The sequence below is a fragment of the Pollicipes pollicipes genome, unplaced genomic scaffold (assembly GCF_011947565.3).
Source record: "Pollicipes pollicipes isolate AB1234 unplaced genomic scaffold, Ppol_2.1 Scaffold_4881;HRSCAF=5763_pilon_pilon_pilon, whole genome shotgun sequence".
Lineage (NCBI taxonomy): Eukaryota > Metazoa > Arthropoda > Thecostraca > Pollicipedomorpha > Pollicipedidae > Pollicipes > Pollicipes pollicipes.
Window position 1 is genome coordinate 11,233,988 of NW_023596576.1, and position 24,387 is coordinate 11,258,374.

General features: G+C 52.0%; 2 protein-coding genes across 2 annotated transcripts; one reads left to right on the plus strand and one right to left on the minus strand.

Moving 5' to 3' along the window:
* The first annotated feature begins 64 nt into the window (after positions 1-64).
* Positions 65-6,846, plus strand: LOC119101543 (60S ribosomal protein L13a). The gene is made up of 6 exons (XM_037224890.1): positions 65-111; positions 4,337-4,467; positions 4,688-4,797; positions 5,460-5,605; positions 6,230-6,352; positions 6,733-6,846. The coding sequence occupies exons 1-6, from the start codon at positions 94-96 to the stop codon at positions 6,817-6,819; spliced, it is 615 nt and encodes a 204-aa protein (XP_037080785.1). The 5' UTR covers positions 65-93; the 3' UTR covers positions 6,820-6,846.
* A 3,697-nt stretch (positions 6,847-10,543) lies between these two features.
* LOC119099832 (uncharacterized) lies at positions 10,544-16,475 on the minus strand. The gene is made up of 4 exons (XM_037222919.1): positions 16,343-16,475; positions 15,332-15,443; positions 14,606-14,796; positions 10,544-10,880 (listed from the first exon to the last, which is right to left on the minus strand). Exons 1-4 carry the CDS (start codon positions 16,390-16,392, stop codon positions 10,544-10,546), a joined length of 690 nt encoding a protein of 229 aa, XP_037078814.1. The 5' UTR covers positions 16,393-16,475.
* Between the last annotated feature and the right edge of the window lie 7,912 nt (positions 16,476-24,387).

The following is a 24,387-nucleotide window of genomic DNA, read 5'->3' on the forward strand; positions in this document are numbered from 1 at the left end:
AGATAACAGCTGGCTTAGTGAAGAAATATATCAAATATAATTATGGCGGCGCTGTCGGCACCAACCGGTGTAAACTTCCTTTTGATCGTGAACATGTCTGAGAAAAAGCGGGTGAGGGTTGAAGCATGTGTGATCCATTTTCCCTTGGGTTTTTCAAGGCATAGCTGGTTAAATCGAAGTGCTGCGGTGAAATGTCGAGTTTGTGTCAGCGGGGTGTGCGTTTACTGTCCAAATGACGCTATATTTGGTGTTTAGTATTATGCGGCGATACCGACGTGCATGGTTATAACATGAGTATTGAAGTTAGGAGCGTTTGTGGTCACTATGTCAACAGCTGTAGGCGGGTGCATTTCAGTCGCGTTATGTTGGCTGTATGTAGTGACTCATAACCTTGCTGGGATGCAGTAGTCCCAGATCAGCATGTTGCTGGTGTCAGTCTTTGAAGCTTTGCATGTTTTTTTGCATAATTTTTGGAGCTGTAGCCCAGGGGCCTGAGAGCCCACATGCTACTACTCTTATGTGTTTTTATTATCAGAATGATGGTTAAAAGCCTGTGATTATTTTGGACATGGGGTTATTTTGCACCACAGTGATTTTCCAGTTGTTGGCATGTGACCTGCATCAGCAAAATTCCTTGCACCATAATGATCATGAGTGGTGGGTGCAGAGATATGCATCACAGTCCAAGGTTGCCACTGAAGAAGAACCTTACAAGCAAGATTGGTGGTAACATTTATATACATGTTTTTTGAGCCATACAGTTTTGTGTGGGCATATTATGCCTTATTTTTCTGAAGTATTGCATGGTAGCTATGTTGGATTAATATTAGCAACATGCTGTACATCCCTTAGGTGAGTTCTGGCATAGCCATGTGTGCAGAACTAAAAAAGGGACAATAAAGAACATAACTGTCCTAATAAGGCTGACAACTTCCTGGGATTAGACTGAGCTCAGCCCAGCCTAACTTTGTCATGAACCTTGGCATTTGTTCCATGCTCATTTGACATAATGTACCAGCCATCAGCTGTGCATTGAGCGAAGCTAAGCCCTTATGCTAGCAGGATAGTCATTAGGTTTGGTTCAATCCTTCAAAATAATTTCAGCAAGTATTATCCAAGGGTATTTATATTAATGGCAGAAATTTATTCTGTCTGCCTTAAGTATCTTGGTAACATTTTCAATAGTTTGCAGGCTGGACTGATATGCTCATGTTGTGATATCTTATATTTTTTACTAGAACTAAATGGTGGGACAGCCCAGGTCCCATGAGTCCATGTCAGGGATATATGCAAGAGGGTCTCATTGATTCCAAGCAAACATATAGGTCTTTCCTTTCCAAGGGTGAATGTGAGATTTGTGTTGAGTTTTGAATTGAAAAATTCATCTTAAAAATATTCTGGCAAAGTTGGCTGCTCTGCCCTTCTTAAGACTGACCCCCCCCCTCCCCCCCCCTCTCAGTTCTTGAGTGGTACACTCATGAAGATGTGCAGACTGTTTCAAGGTCACTGAGGGATGCAATGAGGCTGCAGTAGTATCATTCAAACCCTGCCATTCTATTGGCCATGCTGCAATTTTTGCCAATGAAAATATAGTTGTTGACTCATTGATATCTGGCACTCATGAATGCCATTTCTGGATAATACAGCTATCAGCTGGCCCTCAATCAGTGTTGCACATGATGTATTGGCACCACTGAAGAATGTTGTGTGGAACATATTTGCTAAATACAGAAGTTGTGTTGCCAAGGGCAGTATTTTCCACTAGAGTGAGTTGATTTCATCCAAGTTGATGCTTGCTTCGATATTTTCTAAAGTGTAGCATTTTCTTAAAGGTCTGATACTGACACTGGTCAGAGTGTATGAAGTACCACATGTCAAATACCCCCTTACTGGCCCAGAGGAGGGCACCTACACCAGATTGGGAAGAGATAGGCTGGCTCATTGGTGTTGTAATGTCTCAATATTGGCAAATTGGTCATTATTTGATTTCAGTGCAGACATGAAACATTCACTCACAAAACAATGTCGGAACAGATTGTTTAAATTTTTATGTTGCTTCTGATTATTTTCATTGTTTTGTTGGTGGTGGGGTTAAGTGCCATCATGTGGCCAGAACATTGTCAATAAGTGAATTGTTGCAGACCCAGTGTGGATGACCCTTGTAAGGCAAAGAGAGGGGTTGTGTATGTCCCAGATTATGCTGATGTGCAGAACTGGAGTGATAATTTTGGCTGAATTCAGCAAAGTTTTACCAGCACTAGTGTCAGTTTTCCATGGATTGGATGCAATTCAGCATTTTTTAGTGCTGGCAAGGTTCCAAGAATGCCAGCTGAGGCTTTGGTATTTGAGATACCCCTTACCTTTGTGACATTGAATAAAAGTTTGTTCTGCATCGTACCCCCGCAGCAGTTTTAGCCCGCTGTCATGGACAAATTTGCATGAGGATATGGTTGTTAAACTCCTTTCACAAGCAAGGTAACTTATACTATTTAAAAAAATTGATAATTGGCATTCCCTATTTTTGGCACACCATATGTAGATGTTGGGCCTACCTCATGCCACTGGAAACACCTGAGTTGCATAGGTGACATGCACTTGGCAGGGCCCCCTGGGTGCAGGGTGTTGGGGGGGGGGGGTGTTTAACTGCCTGTTGTGGATATCTAATGCTGAGTACTACTCTGAGGTAAAATTTCTCAGGCATCTGCTGTAGGAGAAAATACAGTGTCCATAGCAGTGCTGTGAAATGTCATTGTGCCATGTAGGTGAAGCTGAGTCATCAGTCCAAATGTTACTTTTCTATTACATTATAGCATATCAGGAAGCATCCAATGATTATTCAGCAACAAACAAGGTACTCATAGTGCATTGGTAATGCCACGTATCTGGGTAGTTAGAGATACAAGTTTCTTTGATTTCTTGTGGTGCCCACTTTCACCAGGGTGGGGAACATGCAATGCTATATAGCTTCAGCACCTGAGTGCATTGTAAAGCTAATTACAATGGCCACTGTAGCAACAACTACATTCTCCAAAACCTGATATAATTTTCAGCAACAAAGGTCAGATCCCCATAGGCAATGTAGTAGCATTGACCCAATTTGTGGTGTAAGAGTATAAAGGAGTTATTCTTGCAAATCCTAAATGTGGTCAAGTGACCCAACAAGTTTGAAACTATATTTATGTCATGCAACATAGGTCCAGTGTCAGCAGGGAGGCTGAAGGTGCCAGTCTGTGCCATACTGAAAAGCTGCACTGATGTCGGCTGCGCTGTGACCCGGGCTCGGCCGGCGGCCACCGCCGATGGCTGTCACGTGACCGCCTCGGACGTCCTCTGCTGCGCTCTGACCCGGGCTCGGCCCGCGGCCACCGCCGATGGCTGTCACGTGACCGCCTCGGACGTCCTCTGCTGCGCTCTGACCCGGGCTCGGCCGGCGGCCACAGCCGATGGCTGTCACGTGACCGCCTCGGACGTCCTCTGCTGCGCTCTGACCCGGGCTCGGCCCGCGGCCACCGCCGATGGCTGTCACGTGACCGCCTCGGACGTCCTCTGCTGCGCTGTGACCCGGGCTCGGCCGGCGGCCACAGCCGATGGCCGTCACGTGACCGCCTCGGACGTCCTCTGCTGCGCCCTGACCCGGGCTCGGCCGGCGGCCACAGCCGATGGCCGTCACGTGACCGCCTCGGACGTCCTCTGCTGCGCCCTGACCCGGGCTCGGCCCGCGGCCACCGCCGATGGCCGTCACGTGACCGCCTCGGACGTCCTCTGCTGCGCTGTGACCCGGGCTCGGCCGGCGGCCACAGCCGATGGCCGTCACGTGACCGCCTCGGACGTCCTCTGCTGCGCTCTGACCCGGGCTCGGCCCGCGGCCACCGCCGATGGCCGTCACGTGACCGCCTCGGACGTCCTCTGCTGCGCCCTGACCCGGGCTCGGCCGGCGGCCACAGCCGATGGCCGTCACGTGACCACCTCGGACGTCCTCTGCTGCGCTGTGACCCGGGCTCGGCCGGCGGCCACCGCCGATGGCCGTCACGTGACCGCCTCGGACGTCCTCTGCTGCGCTGTGACCCGGGCTCGGCCGGCGGCCACAGCCGATGGCCGTCACGTGACCGCCTCGGACGTCCTCTGCTGCGCCCTGACCCGGGCTCGGCCGGCGGCCACAGCCGATGGCCGTCACGTGACCGCCTCGGACGTCCTCTGCTGCGCTCTGACCCGGGCTCGGCCCGCGGCCACAGCTGATGGTCATCATATGGCCGCATTCGACGCACGGCTGGCCGCCCGACGCGGCTTCAGCGCCAATGTCTCAGCTGTGTTTCATTGATTAATGTTCTCATTGCAGGCTATCGTGGTCGATGGCAGCGGCCACCTCCTTGGCCGCCTGGCCGCGGTGGTGGCCAAGGCCCTCCTGTCGGGAGACAAGGTGGTGGTGCTGAGGTGTGAAGGCATCAACATCTCGGGCTCCTTCTTTAGGTATGTTCTTTTACTAAGATCATCGCCATAGTTGGTCAGACAAAGCTGCTATTTTGTGCAATGTGGTATCTCCATTTTTCAGAGGACCTTGTATGTCAGTTTGTCTCACGTGCATCTGCTGCGCTAGTTGATAATGTGGTAAGTATTGTATGATCACTGCACCCTTGTTCAGCTTCCAATGGTTTGATTGTCTTGTGAAACACTGTCCAATGTCTTTCAGGAACAAGCTCAAGTACATGGCGTACCTGCGAAAGCGGTGCAACGTGAACCCGGCTCGCGGCCCGTTCCACTTCCGCGCGCCCGGCATGATGCTGAGGCGTGTTATCCGGGGTGAGCTGCTGTCACGGCACTGTCGGTAGACGTGGGTAATGATCCAGACATCGGGAGTGTCGGGCTACACATCGGACCGATGTATAGCCCGACACTTCCGTAGGAGCACCGTGCTTCGTACAGATCTCATATGGATCGCAGAAATCATTGTTGTCCAGCTCACTGGTGTTGCAGAGGTAGTAACTTTCAATAGTGCTGTTGTCTGCTGTAGCTTTCCAGCTGTTTTGTGTGTTCAGTAATGCGCACATTATGTCGACATGCTGGCGCGGCGTGACCCGTTCGTGGCGCCAGCCGATCTCTGATCCATGTGCGACACAGAAGCTTCCAATTGCAACTCACCATGTCAAGTCGTCCACATGGTGTTACTAACGGAAGCGACAGCGCTGGTGCGCGTTCCCGCCCCGCCACCGGCTTCGCGCCCCACTCGGGGCACTGGTAATATACTGGCTATGACGCTCAACTCTGGACCTGTGGGTTTCGGGTTCTGGCCCCTGCCACGCCACCACTGCGCCCCACATGACACCCTCATCATCGCGTCCATCTCGACATAGCGCTGGCGGCCGCCGAGACGTAAATCCCCAATTGTTATTATGATTATTCCTGATTATTGGAATAATCAGCTCCTGCCAGCTGACCGACTGACGGGCCCGTTCGCCACGCAGGCATGCTGCCACACAAGACGCGCCGCGGCGGCACGGCCATGCTGAACCTGCGCTGCGTGGAGGGCGTGCCGCGCGAGTACCAGAAGCTGCGCCGCCACGTGGTGCCGTCGGCCATGCGCAAGATGCGCCTGCGCCCCGGACGCCCGGTACGTGCCTAAGCGGACGGCGCCAGGGGGGGGGGGGGGGGGGGCCACAGGACTTGGAAACAATTGCTGACGGTGTTTCGTGCTCCCACTCGGATTTGCTCTCATGTTAGGCTGTAGGGCGTGGTTCAAGATGCACATAATGTCGACATCACGGCTGGTCACTCCTGTTTGTGCCTGGCTGTGTACAGTTTTACATGTGCTATATGAATGCCTCTCATTGCAACTCATCCTCACAAGTTATCCCGAGGATGGTACTGCGAGAAGCTACACATGATGATCAGATATCAGTTGTATTGAATTTTTCATTCGTAACCGCTATTCCAGCATGCAATGACACAGTATTGGGAATCATTGTATCGCTGTGTGTTAACAGGACAGTCCCAACAGGTCATGATCGCTAGAATCCACGAACATGTTGCAAGTACTTTTGTATCATTTTTTCAAATGTTTGGGCTTTGTATGATGGTGATGGTCTTTCAATCATCCCTGTTTCACAGTCAACAAGCCCCATACCATTACAGTTGTCAGCAATGGCCTTTTCTCATCCACTGTTATATGTTATGAGACTGGACTGTCGACGATGCACGACTCGTGCTGTTTGTGAGCACCGCGCGTGTTCGGCAGTACTGTGAGCTGGGCCGCCTGGGTCACGAGGTGGGCTGGAAGTACCAGGATGTGGTCAAGACCCTGGAGGCCAGGCGCCGCGTCAGGGATCACGTCTACGCCAGGAAGATCGCCCTGCAGAAGGTGGGTGAACGGGAACTGACGGTCGGCTCAGGGCTTTTGTGAACCAGGGGATGTTCCAATTTCGTTTTTAACATCGTGCGATTTTGCTTGTGGGTGTGTTATGTAGGGTCGCGTGCTGTATGGGATGTCTGGAACATGTAGAAACTTATCTACAGTTTTCAATGTTCCAAACCAAAGTTTACCCTTGGTGCAAGGAAGACATGCTGTTTGTCGCCAGTATTGACTGACGTTACAGTGACGGGGGGGGGGGGAGATCTGTGCTTGGGGTACATTTGGGCTAGCGTCGCCCCGGCGCCGACCGCTCAGCTGGTCTCGATGTCTGCTATTTCGGTGTTGATTTGGGGGGCTGCTTTTTACTAACGACTTGATGTTTGTTTCAGAAACTGAAGTCACGCGTTTTGAAGCAGGTTTCAAAACAGATCGCGCCCATCGACAAGGAGCTGGCTGAGCTGGGGTGCGTTGTGTAATGTCAACAATACAAGCCCTCAAGTGTGGCGGCGTTTTATTGGGAGGCGTTTTGAACGACCGGAGAACGGTAGTTTGTACTGCACAGCCATTGATATGAACAAATTTTACACTCGGTTATTGGATCGTTCTCAAGTGAATGTCTAGGGTCCCAACAGCACTGCTGAAAGCTTGTGATCAATGTTGTACCTTGGTAGAGTGTAGGGAAATTCTGAATAACATCCATCGCTTTTGGGCGAAGCAGTGAGCAAGTCTTACGCAGCTGTTCTTTCCATGTGACACACTGAATCCAACCAGCTCTAATAACTTACTTTCAAGACACTGCAGGCAATTTGACCAGACAGGATATTTCTGGAACGTTGTAACCTCACCACTTCTTCATCGCTACACTCAATGAGCAGGTGGAACATGAAATATTCCAATCTCAAACAGCAGGTCGTCAGGAGGTCCAGGTCTCGGCAACCAGGTGTTGCATTGTCATAAAACTAGCTGATGGCAAAAGCAAGCCGACAATCGACTGCAGACAATCGCGCTGGTGGGTCGATGAGTGCGGACTGAAGCGCGCGGCCGCGCGAGCTTGGCTTTGGAACTCCGAGGGACCGGTGTCGGACCTTGGCAACCAGAGCAGGTGAGGGCGTGGGACCATACACTGCACCGCGTGGTGTTCACGCGGAGGCGTGCGCAGTGTGCGTGAACGCACCGTCTACAAAGCGAGAAACGACAATGATAACCCGCCAAAGCAGTAAGATGCATTTGGTAAGCAATAACAAGCCTGGCGCAGTCCGTGTCACCGTTTCCAAAACCAACCTGAAATGCATTCTGCGCTCTAAACGGAGGCATATATATTTACACAGCTCCCATATATACTAGGGAAATTTTGTATGCTTGTAGGTGGTGCCTGACGGCAGCATCTGGTTCAAGCATTGGCTTTTCGGACTGAGCTCGTCGCGGTCGCCAAAAAAGTGCTTGGTTTAAACGCGACCATCTCGTCTGAGTTATAATTCATTATCATCCATTGACAGACAATTTTCCAGTGCCGCTAGTTGTAAACGTCGGCGCGAAGCCTCGTGAGTACGTCTACGCCTTCTAAACTCGTAAAGGTAGGGTATTCTGATGCACTGACGAGTGATTCGTATGGGTTTTGAGAGCACGCGGACCCATTTCTTATACCTGCATTGCGGTCAAGTTAACGCTTGAAGTCTCGCACCACGCCGCAACAGACGTCTTACAAGTTAACGTTGGTGTTGCTGTTAGCATCCATTGGCGTCTGTTACAATGCGAACTATTTGTTAGCGTAACCGGGCCTGGGTAACCTGGTAACTGGTTACGATTGCGTCACGAACGCCTCGCCAGGCGTTCCATGTGTCGGCCGTAGATCCTCCTCGCATACCGGAGCCCAGTTTCCCTCGTAAACATCAATGCAGTAGGCGTGTCGGTCGTGGCACCTTAGCTTTTGAAGCTGTCGTCAACATCTTGTTTTGGGCAAAAGGACCTTCAAATTGGCGGGGTAATAAGGGCCGAAATTTACTTTTTCCTTCTTGTTTTGATTGTAAAAAGCAAATTGTACTTGTAATTGCATCATTTCATCAATTAATTAATGTCATTGATTGTACAAACAATTGTAAAAACAAAAATACCTCCCCCTCCCCCCCCCCCCCGCTGCTGAGAATCTGAATGCCGTGGACCGAGGTTTTCTGCCGTGGCGCCGCGGATGGTGAACAAACTTGCGCTGCTCGCCGGCGCCGCCAGGCTGCGCTGTTCACCGCCCTCCAGCAATGCCCGAGTGTCCTCGGCGGGCTGGTTGATTGTTATGTTAAGTAAACTCAAGCAGAAGCACGCGTTGTGTGTGTCTGTGTGTGTGTGTGTCGTCTACGTCACGAGCGAGGATGCAGGCAGAGCGAGTCTTGCCAGAACCGTAAACAAAATGTTCAACTGGAGACCACAGACTCAGGAGCACACATCATGGGTCCAGGGACACGGACCATGGGTCCAGGAACACGGATCACGGATTCAGTGTCCAGATCTCGACGGCTCGGGACTGCAGTGGCGCGAAGCTGGCTAACGGTGACACAGGAAAAAAACGGACAATCATACTGACAAAAGTGTTGGTCGATGCTCGCATGCCAGCACGTGATGTGCTCGAATCATGCATGAGCCCGTTTTGGAGCGTTTTAAAGATTTACGTCCGATGTATGAGACCAGAACAGAAGATACATGAGATCAACCGCATGGTGGGAAACGATGTATGGTCTACACGCAGTGAACGATCTCAACACCGACATAGCAGGGCAATGACAAACTAGTCTCATGATCAGTATAAACATCACTAGAATCAGTGTCTCTCCATTCAATTAACACGGAAAAGGAAATATTTCCAAATTTTTGCATAATTTTGACGTCATCACCACTGGAAGAGAAAACGTTTTCAAAGTTGGCGCTCTGAGACTGGTTTGTCACTGCCTTGCTACGTCTGTGTAATCATGAGTCTCAACCAGTACTTCGTCATACGTCTCAACACACTACTCGTAAGGTGCCCTAGTAATCGATCGAGAGCAGCCAGTGCCAGCATGCCGGAAGCAGTCTCAAACGACACACTGGCTTAAACCAACAACTGATGCGGAAAAGGACTGCGTTGGCACAAAACCTTGGTCGTTGCGGTCAATATCCGCCCAAAATGGTTGTGTTGTAGCGTTCCAGGAAAACCCAAACTCCCCACTCTTGAAAGGGCATGTTTTACTACAGTGTCAGAACCTACTTGTATGTGTTCTCAAGGGCAGCCGGGTTCCTTTGCATGCATTTTGATTGCTGTGCTTGACGATATCACTCAATGTTACTGTCAACCCGCTCTTCCTCTGCCGTAAAATGCGTCAAACTGGTGGAGATATGCGACAGATAGGTGTATGGTTGTACGCAGGGGGAACGAAGATGACTACAAATGTCATGTAAAAGATACCAACCTGACGGAGACCAAACGTGTGGAAACTTTGAGAGGGCGTTACTTTATCGGAAAACAGGAACACGCTGAACCCTCGATGGAATAATAAGTTGTGTACACATATTTGAGTCATGTGTGCTAAGATTCCACTTAGGATAGCGACCCCAGAGACTAGAAAACTACACCAATGGTTGTGATACGTAATGATCAGTGTGTGGCTGGTGCATTCGCTCACGCTTTCCATCGGATATGGGCGTCGTCTAAAATTTGCAGCATGTATGCAATTCAAAAACAAACACTGCAGATTTGACTGGATCCAGCTTTACGCGAAACTTAGTCTCTGATTTGTGTTTGCCGGCATTCAGCTTACAAACGCCGCTGCTGTATGCCAATGTTTATTCGATTTCCCTCCTTAAGTCAACGTATGTGGTCACCAATCATCACACAACAATACACCCCAGCCAGACGGGTCGCCAGGTTCCCGACCAGGAAAGTGGAGGCACACGTAACATCCAACACCAGCGCGACAGCCACGGAGCGCTTGGAGTACCGCTGGATACCGCCGTCGAGTGTCGGTGGGCACCGCCGCGACGGCGCCAGCGTGGTCCGCCTCACCGCTGCCGCGTCCTCGCGCCGGCCTCGGGCGACGCCGCTGCGGCACCCCCGTCCCCTGCGGCCCCGCGAGCTGGCTGCGGCGCGCCCGGTCTCGCGCCACGCTCCAGATTCGACTGCCATCGCGCGCTGTTTACGTTGGCCTGCCCTTGGCGGCGGCGGCGGCGGCGGCGGCGCGGCTAGGTCTCCGTCAGCGAGACGCCCATCAGCTTGGCCGACTTGTGGTGGCCCAGCCTGTTCTCGTCGAAGTACGGGCTGGCGGCGAGCGTCTTGCTCTCGCAGTAGCGCAGCTCCCGCAGCACCTCGAAGCCCTGGTTGAGCAGGATTTTCTGGGCGGTGCGGTGCGTGACGCCGGCCACCACGGCCTGGCAGCCGTCCTTGCGCGCCAGGTCGAACGAACTGGTATCGACCAGCTCCTTAGCGATGCCCTGATGGTGGTAGTCGGGATGCACGGCCGTCATGCAGCGGTGCAGAATGCGCGTGGCTCCGAAGTGTGCAAAACACGTCCACGCCGTGCTGCGGGGGAGGGGAGGGGTCAGGTCAACGACTGTGGTGGCAAGAGGAGCGGGGGAGGGGGCATCAGGTCATCGACAGTGGGGAGGGGGTGTCAGATGAGCGGTAGTGTGGAGAGGGGCGTCCGATCAGCGGCAGTGAGGAGATGCCATGTCAGTGGCAGTGTAGAGGGGGGATGTGACATCAGCGTGTGGAGGGGGACGCCAGGTTGTCGGCAGCAGTGGAGGGTCAAGTCGGCGGCGCTGGGTAGGGGGGCGTCAGGTCAGCGGCAGTGAGGAGATGTCATGTCAGTGGCAGTGTAGAGGGGAGATGTGACATCAGCGTATGGAGGGGGACGCCAGGTCGGCGGCGGCAGTGGAGGGTCAGGTCGGCGGCGCTGGGTAGGGGGGGCGTCAGGTCAGCGGCAGTGAGGAGATGCCATGTCAGTGGCAGTGTAGAGGGGAGATGTGACATCAGCGTGTGGAGGGGGGACGCCAGGTCAGCGGCAGCAGTGGAGGGTCAGGTCGGCGGGCGCTGGGTAGGGGGGCGTCAGGTCAGCGGCAGTGGGAAATGTTAGGTCAGCGGCAGTGGGGAGATGTCAGTCAGGTCAGCGGCAGGAGGGCGCTAGGTCATTGGCAGAGGGGATGGGCGTCAGGTCGGTGACAGTGGAGGTTTCAGGTCGGCGCCAGTGGGGAGGAGAGCGCTAGGTCAGCGGCGGTGGGGAGGGTGACTGACGTCAGGTCGGCGGCACTGGAGGCGTCAGGTAAGCGACAGCGGGGCAGGCTCAGGGCAGCGGGTAGCGGGAGGGGGGGGGGGGGGGGGGGGGGGGGGGGGGGGGGGGGGGAGGGTGATGGAATATAGTGTAGGCACGTGACGCTTAGTCCACAACGCGCGGTTTCCATGAGCTGGTCCGTGGATGTCTGGCCTTCCATCGGGGTCATCTTAACACAACGGCACACACCGAGACACACCAAGAGACCTCAGAGGCGCATGAGCTTTCCGGAATCGCATGTGATATACTGCTGCTGAAGCGTATCTGAGTTAGCAAACTGGTACGCAATGCGCGGAAATTTGGAGATCCGTTTGCGGTAGCTCATGAGCAATAAATTAGGTCGAGGTCATGAGCACCTTTCGCGCTAAGGTGCTGATGCGACCGTTTGTCGCACACTTAAGCTTATAAAACATTGCGCAGTATATATATATATATATATATATATATATATATATATATATATATATATATATATAGTAATAATATATACTCTCCTGACCCTACTCTACATACCTCCTGACCTCGCTCCTCTCTCTCCTCTCTCTCCTCTCTCTCTCTCTCTCTCCTCTCTCTCTCTCTCTCTCTCTCTCTCTCTCTCTCTCCTCTCTCACCTCTCTCTCTCCTCCTCTCTCTCCTCTCTCGCTCTCTCCATCTCTCTCTCTCCTCTACCAAAAAGAAGCATTAGGAGGAGAGCATTTGGCCTCTAAGCGAGTAGGTTAAACGTCACTGTTACCACGCGAGGCGGAGCCAGCAACCCAGTGTCATATCTTCCAGTACGGCATCATGCTGAGTTAATGGGGCAACGAGGTGTGATCCGTACGTACTTCGCTTGATCTTATGGCATGATTTTGCGTGGCATTGTGCACATCCAGCAATGACTTGCTAACAACATATGATGTAATATTGTTGAGATTTGTTCCCCCTTGTAACACGAATAGTTGTTAGATAACGCGGATGCACAAGTTCCCTTGAATCACCCTGCTGACCTAGTTGGAACCCTCTAGAACCAGGGGCCACTTGAACACCACCAAAGATCACTAGCACTGACATCCAGCAATCTGAATTAAGTGCAGTTGTAGCCGGCTAACCGACGCTGTTTTCATATTAGCTCGAGCCTGTTTGGCTTCCGAAACAGCAGGCGGCCTGTGAGGCATCCTGCTATCTGAAAAGCTAAACCATCAATGTACTAACGGAACTTTGCTGGGAAAACTGGCTCAGTTTCGCAAAATTCCTAAAAGTTAAATATGGAGCCATGTCCCTGGCCAAGTATCATGTTTGTGGCCTCCTGCCCTCGGTAAAACACCTAAACCGGCGTTTTTCAACATGTTCATTGACGAGGAATTCATAAAAAATTAATTATCTCAAGGACGACCATTCAAGTGCATGATGGCGATAAGCGCGAACGTCTCTAGCTCCATCTGTTGTGCAAACACGCGGCAAATCGGCGACACTGGCACAAGCCATTGCCCTGCCGCGCCGACCCATGCGGGGCGCGCCGTCGCAGCCGGCCGATCGTCACGTTTATGTTCGAGTGTAAATAAACAGTGACCAGACATCGCACCACGCCTCTGTACCAATTACTGGGCCAGCAACTGTTTGTATGGCGAAGACCGCAGGCACGTAGGCGTGTGGACCGAAGGGCTAACCGGGCACGCCGCAGTGCTCTGTGCGCCGTGCGTCACCACGGGCGCCGCCTGGGGACAGGCGGCCGGGACGCCAGGGGGTCGGGCGGCGTCGAGCCACGCCTTCTCGTCGTTCTCATATAATCTGCTACTTCTGAGGTTGACGACTCTCTGGTTTAGAAGGCTGAGCTGCCAGGTTCCGTTGAATGAAGCCCGATTTTGCTTCTCGGTCGTGGTGTTTGACGGCATTACAAAAAATCGAGCGGGATCTGGACTGTTCTGGCCGCCTGGCAGGTGTAAACACGCAGCATTGCGCTCTGTCTGCTCATGGGCTGAATGGCATAAAACTGCTGTCAAACACTGACATCGCGCGACCAGATCACGCTGTTTTGCGATGCGAAGCCTCCTGATTATAGAACGCCCACCACGACTCCTAAACATTTTTTCTGACGTTCTCACTTGACGTTTGCACGTCCCAGACCCGTTTTTAAACCCTCGGCGTCCGGGTACACACTGAAGGCTATGTGTCGTGCCCCCAGCTGGCAACGTGCCTACGCACGTCCGCGCCGCCTCACCCGGCTCCTCAGTGGACCCTCCCCGTCCTCCTCGTAGGGAGGAAGGCGGCTGCCAGTCCCCTTCCCCTCCCCAATGAGCAGCGTGGGATGAGACATGCCTCAACTCGAGGTCCTCATTACGATCTCTCCCACCCTCCGTCGCTGGATATTCGACGCTGCTCAAGCTATTGGCTCAAGATATAAGATAGGCTCTGGATATTCGACGCTACTATTGGCTCAAGCGTGTTTGGTCCCCAAGATAGCAGGGGCCGCCTCACCTGTCGTCTCACCATGATCTCCTCAGTGGAGTTCGTTCCCGCCGTACCTGCCACCTCGCCCCAGGCCTCAACAGAAACCCCTCCCCGCGCTCTCTCCCGCCTCGTGGCCTCTCCCCAGGTGAAGCGCTCCTCCCTCCCGCCTCGTGGCCTCTCCCCAGTGCAGCCGCCCTCCTCTTCCCGTCTCATGGCCTCTCCCCAGTGAAGCCCCGTCCTCTCTCCGTCTATGGCCTCTCCCTAGTGAAGCCGCCCTCCTCTCTCCCGCCTCGTGGCCTCTCCCCAGTGAAGCCGCCCTCTCTCTCCCGTCTCAGCCTCTCCCCAGTGAAGCCGCCGTCCTCTCCCGCCTCGTGGCCTCTCCCAGTGAAGTCGCCCTCCTCTCTCCCGCCTCGTGGCCTCTCCCCAGTGAAGCCGACCTCCTCTCTCCGCCTCGTGGCCTCTCCCAGTGAAGTCGCCCTCCCAGCACGCCCGCTGCTCACCCCGAGCTCCTCGGTGAAGTCGAACACGAGCCGGCGTACTCGGTGCCGGCGTGGCGCGGCCAGCTCCACGTGTCGGGTGCTCGGCCGTGATGACATTGTTGAGCGTGGCGCCCACCAGCCGGTCCTCGTCGGCGTCGACGGCCAGCAGCATGACGTCATGGGTCCAGCCGGCGATGCACGGACGCAGCCAGTCCAGCACGTCCTCGCGGCCCGATCCCGGTGCTCGCTGCACGCTGAGCGCCTGCGGCACCGGAGGCGGCGGGGGGGGGGGGGGGGGGGGGCGTGGTCCGCGCGCAGCCCGCGTGCGGCAGGCGTGGCGAAGCTGAAGGTGCATGGCAAGTGGCCTGAACAGTTGCACGGGTGACAGCAGGCCGGGCAGCCAGCGCGCAGGGGGAAGCGCCAGGGTGGACCCGTTATGGCGGGGACGATGCGGCGGTCTGCCACCGCGTGCTGGCGGCTGGGACAATGGCGCGCAGTTCCATACGGGACATCGGTGACGATTCGCTATCTCAGGCCGTCACGCGAGCGTCCCGAGACCGCGGCTGCCATGAGTCCGGAGTCTGTCCGTCAGCCAGCATGTGCTCGAGACACGCGAACAGCTAAAGTGCCATATTCCACAAGCATCCGCTCAGCCCACTCGCTTTGTCGTCAGCGTACAAAACGGCGCCTGGCCGCCGGTCTGTGTACAGAAGCCAGCGGCGCTGTGACGTCACCATAGGGCTCCGGCAAGGACACGTACTAGCGGCTCGTGCGCGGGCCCCGACAAGGACACCTACCAGCGGCTCGTGCGTGAAAAAGGTATCCAACATCAGTTCGACGATGTCGTCCAGGCGGTCCTTGCTGTAGGGCACGTACTCGATGTTGTAGGCGTGCATGCCGCTCACAGTCCTGTGGCAGCGGCATGGGGTGGTGCATCGGCGCGCGGGATGAGGGGGGTCAAACGGCTTCGCTTGCCCACCGGCCAACGTCACGAAACCGCCAGGATTGGACTGGTACGTGCTGCGTAGGCTGTGATCGCGACAGGCTCATCTGATCGACTGGCACGTCTGTGGTGAAATTTGCGAACAGCTCGATCCTGCCCTCGTAATTCGCGCCGTCACCGCGCTGCGGCGGCCATCACCGCACCGCGCGCCAATAGACCTAACGTGAAATTGGGGCGGGCCGCGTGATAACGGGCTGCCAGCGACCCGAAACGTTATCGTGCGTTGAACGTTGGAGGAGAGGAAGCCGGCCCTCAGCGCAAGGACCGGTGGCGCGGCCTGGCTTGGTTTGGCATCGCGCTCCTACTGCTGATGCTGGGACGAGCGGCGTCACTCTGTTACGTATACCTGACGTTTATCATTTCAGAGTATGTTATGATGAATTGTTTTCATGGAACCCGTTAATCATGTAAGAACTTATCCTCACTTTGTTCCTCGTCGGTAGTTCGTTACGAATGCACTGGTTTTAGTGTACTTGACTTTAACTACCAGGTGAAAATGAGATTAAGGGAAGTACTCTTATGAGTGCGGGACATTTCTCGCATTTACATTGAACGTATGACATAGTGCATTAGCTCATTATCCTGATTATTTTCCCATGCAGCACTGGATATAACGTAAACATAAAACATTAACATGGTCATGAGCAGAACGCATTGGTGTCATTCCAACAGACTACACGGATGCTGTTTTCGGCATATATCTATAGCAGGGCAAAATAGCCGTTGCTTCCACGAAAATGTCAGAAGTCCAGAAGCTGCGAGCGTACCATCCTGTTTCCGCGCGTGTCGGGTGCCGTCAACCCACCTGTGCCGCCTCAGGAACAGGCGCTGGAACATTCCGGACTGCACCGACATGTTGGGACGACGACCCGCGCAGGCGTGTGCAGTCAGCCGGTGGATGGTACACTGCTGCGCTCAGCGCTAGCCGCGGGTCTGGCGCCGCCCAGACTGCGTCCGGTGCCGCCTCAGACTGCGTCCGGTGCCGCCTCAGACTGCGTCCGGTGCCGCCTCAGACTGTGTCCGGTGCCGCCTCAGACTGCGTCCGGTGCCGCCTCAGACTGCGTCCGGTGCCGCCTCAGACTGCGTCCGGAGTCGCCTCACACCACCGTCCGGCCGCTCCCGCCCTGCGATCCTCCTCTCCGTGCGCCGCTCCGCTCGTCCGCGCTCCGTTCCCGCGCTTTTTCTCTCGTCCCCGCTCTGTTCCCGCGCTTCTTCGCTCGTCTGCGCTCCGTTCCCCGCTCGTGTCCGCTCTGCTCCCGCGGCCCCGCTCGTCTGCGCTCTGCTCCCGCGCCGCCCCGCTCGTCGGCGCCTCGTTGCCACACACACCGTCCGCCGGGCGAGAACAGCTTGCGTCTGTCGTGCTTACTGGCCGGTGACTTGACAGGCCATGTGGGTCGCCAGGGGGCGCTCGACACCGGCGGGCGGACCTCCTCCGGCCGGGGCGTGTCTCACGACTGAGCGGGTCCGGCTGTCTCCCGGCCGGTCCGGCCCGGCGCCGCCTCTGCCGCGCGGACGTGGGTCCCGGGGGACCAGAGTTGGCGTGGGGAGCGGTCGTCAGTGGGTCTCTGCAAGTTCGGGTGAGGCGGGGAGGGGGACGGCGGCTGACTGCCCAGTCCGCGCCGGACGTGTGTCGCCATCGGGTGCAAGCGTACTTCGAGTGCTGGCATTGGAGGCAAGCTGTTTACGGCGCGCGTTTTGCGCACGCAGCTCGCGCTCAATGCCAAACAACGCCTTTGTCCGCATTTCTAAGACGCCTGCTCAGCGCAGCATGATGTTCCTCGTCTGCTGATCAACGTCTAGCATGAGCTTTCAAATGGTAGCCAGCAAAGGTTTTCTCTGACTTAGCGGCGCCGACACATAAAACAGACAGTTTTTTGCGATTTCAAACGTGGATTCGGCTAATGACTGTTTGATCTGTTCCGCTTAGTCTGATCGCTCTGTTTTTTACTCATGCTGTGTGTTATTAATTTAATGAGCACCGCTATTCCGACGCGTGTCTGGCTTGCTTGCTACAGCATAACTCACCAGCCGTCGCCAAACCAAACTTCGCATTCAATGTGCCAATACGACAAGGAACTATAGGTGGCAGATTGTCAACCAAGCATTGAAGGGGCCATTTCACAATTGTATGAGGTTTTGGGCCTGACATAGCCATTGCAAGATCATTGTCTGCAGTTCAGAGTCATGCCCTTTGCAATTCTTCAAATCCTGACGCTTTTTAGCTAGGCGCCCGTGAACAGATGCGGAAACTATTCGCGCCGTTTTTGATTTGTAGTTACCTATAGATGTGTGATATCACTGGGGACGTCACAGCGAATTCCGCCTTTTCAACAGTCATATAGTGTTAAAGTTCAAGGAGAAACCCTGGATTCTAACTCATTTGTGGTTAAAGTACCGTCAGCAGGAATTGTAAGATCAACGTATGTCAGCTGGCTTTGAACCAGTTTAAGGCATAAGTGTCTCGCAATGTAAAATGGTCTAATGGCATAGCGCGTAAATACAAGTCTCGATCACGTTCTGTTAAGTCAAGCCTCGAGTGTTTGGTGAAACATGATGCAGTATTGGGCAGTTTTTACTAGTTGGTAGGGACATGACGTCGCGAATCCAGTTGTGTTTGTAATAGAGCCGTAACCGAGAATATCAATGGTAGCAAGCAACATGCCACGACAAGAAAATGATAATGATAGTGAAATATACAAGAATATACAAGAAAACAAATGTACAAGAACACAGAAAATGTGCTAAATTAAGCACACATAACATCACATGCCTTTGGATGAGGCCACAGGGACCCAGGGATTAGAAGAAGAAAGAATAACCATAAGTATCATGGCGTCGTATATAAAATAGGTCAAAGCTTTAACCATTACGGCTTCACGATCTTTTTTAGAATTAAGACATTTTACAACTTCGGAAAATGATGTCTTGACGCACAGTCAATCTCGGCAGAAAGAGCATTGGCTCTGAGCAAAGTTAAACCCATGTTGCAGAGGGGACATACGGACAATGAAATGGCATGCGAGGATTTGCACGTCCGGCAAATGACCTTGGGCGTCGAATACAGCTCACAGTGTGATCACAAGTATGGTGGTGGTGGTACTGGCTGACAAGATGAAATGCATGTGTCGTGGTCTGGTTTGTGATGGCTAACGGCCATGGGTTCCGCAATTTTAGCGCAGCCGCATCCTTACAAGCACGCAACATTTTTCGAGGGAATTTTTCAGGGAAGATGGATTCCGTGGGTTTTTTTCTAAATGTGATAGCCGAGTGGAGTTCCAAAAGCGTTGCAGCGGTGCTCGTATACCTGGTTCATCCAAGATGTAATGTTTCACCAATGTAGGAGAATTTCTAATCAGGGGCACACACTTGACACGTGATCAGAAAGACAGAGTTGCGCGTTATGCACCTGCCACCACACCTGCCTGGCAAGCGTGACATATGCAGTTAGCCGCGGGGCATGAGGAAAGGTCAAGGACAGACCGCACAGGATTGTCCTTTAATGTCCGTCCACTTCTCCCGCCACTCAAATGGGGAGACCTGATGAATTATTTTCGAGTTTACTGCTTTAGTCAAGCTGTCATTTGCGACTGGAAGCGATATGCATGTTTGTTGTTCTGTGAAGATGTGAGTGATGTCATAAGCAGTTATCACTAAGTGGATATATCGCCCGTTTGACCATTCGCAGCGAGATAGGAATCCAGGGGTATCCAGGAGAGAGATGTTAAGCGGACGCAGCCGCTTATTACTCGATCACTATTACTTCGCTCGCAATAATCTCTCTTGCCCAGTACTCAACGTGCTTAATTTCAGTTATAGGCTCTTGGAACTGGATTGCTCTGGTCCCAATTCAATACGGAAGGGGCTAGCGCGCACCGCACACCATGCACATAAAAACCGCGACTCGAACACTGGAACACTACACATTAGACACCACGCCTGAAGGAGGTCCCCCCTGACAGGAGTCGGGGTAGGCCGCACCAAACTAACGCAACTCCTACATCTCTGAACAGCACCACCCTCCTCTTTATCACTTCTGCCAACACTTCATTCACGGTCGAACGGGTCTTTGCTCACTTGGCCCCCACACAAACGCGCAACGTCCCACACACAACCACTTTTACACGACACAACCACGCATAGACTCCCACTAACGCTCACTTACTCTTATTTCTAGGTGACTGCTATCCGGACATTCGGGATCTCCTCTTCGAATTCTTATGCGACACAAACTTAAAAAGTTCCTGTACCAACATTGCAGGTTCCCTTGCACCATTGAAAAAGTGCAAGCGCCCCTCCCTGCCGAGGGCTTCCCAAACACAATTGAAAAAGTAGGCTGGTTTTTCCCCTTTGCTTAGATCCCGATTTCTATTTAAGTCTTTCCCAGATTAGACAACACACTACACGACAAGGTCGCATCCGGCCGCAGAGCCGGATCCTGGATGCAGCCAGGACCGCAGAGCGAGGGTATCCCCGCTGCCGCCATGATCCTGACATTGAAGCCAGGACCGCAGAGCGAGGGGATCATCCCGCTGCCGCCATGATCCTTGGTGCAGCCAGACCGCAGAGCGAGGGGATCTCCCGCTGCCGCCATGATGTCAACACATCCGCTGGGCCAAGTCAAAGGAGAAACGAAGCGGTCCTGCATCCGAACTGTTTTATGCTTTGTGTGTATATGGCTGTTCGTATTGAGGAAGCTCAGCACCAGGCTTTGTACATTCTTTCGGAAAAAGTCATTCAAAACTATTCTCAGCACTCTTATCGCGGACAAAACCCTCTATTTCTGTCCCTATTTCTCTTTAGTTCTGGTCTCCCGTTCATGAAACAACGCATTGTCACCATGCGTATAAGTGGAACGGGTTTTTAAAAACCGTTTTGAGCTAAATAACGTTTAATTATTTCTGGGTCTCATATTTACGGGGAGTGCCCTCAGATCCTATGCTCAAGTTCAGAAAGCAGGTGCTTCGAGGGTCGGTGGAGGCCGAAAAATCCTTCCTAGTAGAAAGAAAGCGCCTCTCATAACGCCATGTGAATGCGCGTGAATCAAACCCGATAAAGTTCTGCGCATGCACCGTGTTCCTTGTTCGTTTATACAGGCGTTATGAGGTAAATATACAGGTTGCAAACCTGGAGGCAGTATCCATAACTGTTTTGTACATTGACGGACACTGGGGACACACCGTAGCGGGAGGGAGATAAGAACCGCGCTACCTTCATTCTGGATTGATGGTGATAGACACGTAGACAAAATTGTCCTTGGAGAACCGGCAGATGTCAAATCTGCCAGCTCTTCGCCAGTCGCTGGCTCTCAGAACCTTTTTGTATCGCGCAGCCTCATCCTGGAGCAGCCTGCCGCCGACAAGGAGGTTCGTACCAGACTGGACGATATAGAGGCTCCCGTTGTGCAGCATTACTTGCTTGCCCATGTGTAATACGTTTTGACGACTGATGATTCTGCTTTTTACCAAGTTGTGTGAAAGACGGCAGTAGTTGGTAACGTGCGAAGGTGATCACGTTGCTGTCATTGTTTATATTACAAATACTTTTATTAAAATAGCTTTTATGTTGAGGAATGATGCCTTATTTGCAGCCCATGTGACAGTGACAATAATGGGATATAAAGAAGATAAATATAGTGATGCGCTTAGTACCTAATGTGACAGCAGTTCAGACATTTGCCGCATTCCATTGGCCCAGTATTCTCTTTTGCTCATAAGCATTGGGATTGGGAGGGGGCCAGGAGAGCATTGAAGGGCCTCAATCCAGAATTGTGGGGGGGGGGGGTCTTAGGCCCCCGCGATATTATACAAACGACAACCCTGATGCGGGGGGCGTCTGACAGTAAAGTAAAGTTGAGACAAGCAATACAGGTTTTGAGTCCCTGGTTTTTCAGTATTATGAGTTCTCATGCTTACATGAAGCCACCTTTAACGTGCAGCAGAGACTAGTAGCACGTGAAGCAATCAATACGTGACGGTGGGAAGCAATCAATAGTACACTGAGAACATTCCACGGTTGAAGAAAGTGCTTTAACATGTCGAATGCTCATAATATTCCAATGATTGCTTGATGGTTGCTTAACCAGTGTTCTAGTAAATCTAACGTCATTTATTTCAGCATGTGCACTCGTGATAGTCGACGCCTTCAGCATACATGCTGGGACAACGCTGCTTTGCCATCGCTTCTGTACATCGTCGCCAGCCTGGGAAAATGCTAGTCTAATTGACTGAACTTTTATCAATTTCTGGCCCTAGGCGATTTCACCGTCCATTGAAAACAACGGGACCTCAGTTCACCATGATGGCCATCATTTTACGTTTGTTTTCGACTCGCCTCGTACTATGCCATTTCATCTGCCGACGTGAGCTGACTAACTACAGGTCGCCATTTCATCTGATCGCAATATCAACGATGGATTACCATGGTAATCTGAAGTCACCAGACTCACGAGACAAATATTTGATAACAAACAAAAAAGAAAAACAAAACGATACACACACACAGATACACACACACACACCACATATATATATATATATATATATATATATATATATATATATGCATGACTTGTACAGCCTCGTTGAATGATAGCAAGCTTTGCATTTGAGCAACAAAACGACCCACCACTTTGCATCCCAGCAAAACACTTTTATTATGCTTTACTGTTGTAAATATCTTAGTTATGTTGCATTTTTATATGGCCATTTGGCAACGGCTGGTACCACAGGGTGTTTTCACTAAGTACAGCCTCGCACTTACATACGCATTTTATATTTATGTTAATCTGATACACTTACCTATGCTGGTGATGCCATATTATGTTTTACCAACACATCACGATTAAAATAATTTCCTTTCCTCGGTTGTGACAACATTCACGTTTTGATGTAACATGTCCGCATGTCAATAAATGACGTGATGGGTAATATGCATTCAAACTCAGAGTTGAAATATCACCATGAGGAAATCCAGATTATGAAGGCGTAGTGTGACCTGTAATCCAGTCTGTAAAAATGACCTGTAAAATCGAACACCTCGTCCGCGCAGGCGTGGAAAAAACTGCCGGCAACACGATTGAAGGAATTGTACAATCTCTTGCTTTTGAAAACTGCATGTAGCTGCAAAACCGCAGTGTTTTCTCGCTGGCCAGGACCAATCCGGTCTGCTATGTTATGCGTGGTAATAAGTTGTGTTGCCGTGGTTTTCAGTGAGCCGTGGCGTTTGGATAGTTCAGATTTATTTGACGTCTGGCTTGGTGTAAATGGGCAAACTTTGTTGTTTCCAACGCATATATATATATATATATATATATATATATATATATATATATATCGCTACAAAGGCATGCATACACTGCATTTCCTGATATTCATAAGACCCTCTCAACTAGCTGCATTAATAAATCAGTAGTCTGCGCCTTACTCCATAATGCCTACCAAGCAGCTTCTCCCGCCGTGCCAGTCATGACCACTTCAGAGCACCGGCATAATGCCCTTGCCTGTTCGTATCTTCGGGCTATATGGTGCCGGATGTAGACGTAACCACGTGACCTTACCGCCGGGCGGGAGGGTCTTATTGGCAGGGGCGATGCCAATATGCGGCTAGCCTGTCCTGTGTCCTGCCACGGGTGTCAGAAACGGTTTTATGTCGACACTGCATACGTCCAAAAGATCCAGTCGTTGAATGATGCATTAAACTGACGCTGTCAGGGGTACCGTGGTTGAGGGCGCACAGCCATGGGCGGGGAGACAGTCGTTCATGGTGCCTGACCGGATCCGCCATCCCGCCAATGCCCGGTCAGCTTTATCATAGCTCTGTGGCCCACATGAGTGTGTGTTGGTGTCGGGTGTACCGGAGCTACGACGTGCCGAGCCGGGCGCTAACATCATCGGGCTCGTATGCTGACCAATGAGCTCCTCATTATAAATTCGGTCTTGTGGGAAGGCGTGACAGCGGCAGCCGGCGGCGTACAACATCCAGCGGCGGCCAGGCAGTCGCGCACGACGCCCACCGCAGGGAGCCCCCCCCCCCCCACAGGTCTTTAAAGCTTTGCCAGCTGTTACCACACCAGGCGACGAATAACTTCTTCAGCAGCTTACATAATTGAGAATGATAGTAAAATAATGGTCCCTGCATGACGGGAGATAGATTAAACATGCTACTGGAGAAAAAAGAATTTAACACAAAAGCCTAAGCATTAGTAACATGGCATTTCACATATATTTACACGGTAGCAGAATGTAACCTATGTGATCATCTGGCTGCATCACTGCTAGTGATATTTGCTATTTATGAGACGAGACGAAGACTTCTGCATCTTATAGCCTATATGAAGTTGCATTTAAGTTAATATCGTATATCACTTATAACGTTGAATGTGACAAGGGCTCTAGTAGTGTGTTCTATGTCGTGTTAAGAATTTAGAGGTGTTAAGAATTTAGCAGCTTGTCTCTCATTTGTTCATCGTTCATGTTTATTTAGAGTGCTGACAATCCACAAGCAAAAACTCAATTGCGGAAGCAGTCCAGTTTTAAAAATAATAAATGCACGACCATACCAGCTAAAACCTAATCACAACACATAATATACCTCACACACAGTACAAATATGTGCGTCTTGTCAAAGGAATACAATCATAGCACCATTTCTCGTGAGTGTGGAGCGTTAAGTATTATGATTGGAGCAGTCTAAGGCGTCATTATATTATTTTGTTAGAAAACGTTGCATGAAGCATTGAAACGTCGGTGTTAGCGCTGCAGTATATTTGAACTTTGAAGTCACTTATTATCACATATCAAAGACAAGCTGCTGGCAAAATGCAAGCCACGATTTGAATCAGGGAGCAGCTGG

Coding starts and splice junctions, on each gene's coding strand:
- LOC119101543 (XM_037224890.1), top strand. Junction 4,798..5,459: donor GCTGAGGCGTGTTATCCGGG/GTGAGCTGCTGT, acceptor TTCGCCACGCAG/GCATGCTGCCACACAAGACG. Junction 5,606..6,229: donor GCCTGCGCCCCGGACGCCCG/GTACGTGCCTAA, acceptor CGTGTTCGGCAG/TACTGTGAGCTGGGCCGCCT.
- LOC119099832 (XM_037222919.1), bottom strand. CDS start 16,392: ATGTCGGTGCAGTCCGGAATGTTCCAGCGCCTGTTCCTGAGGCGGCAC. Junction 15,444..16,342: donor CTGTTCCTGAGGCGGCACAG/GTGGGTTGACGG, acceptor CCGCTGCCACAG/GACTGTGAGCGGCATGCACG. Junction 14,797..15,331: donor TTTTCACGCACGAGCCGCTG/GTAGGTGTCCTT, acceptor CCGGTGCCGCAG/GCGCTCAGCGTGCAGCGAGC.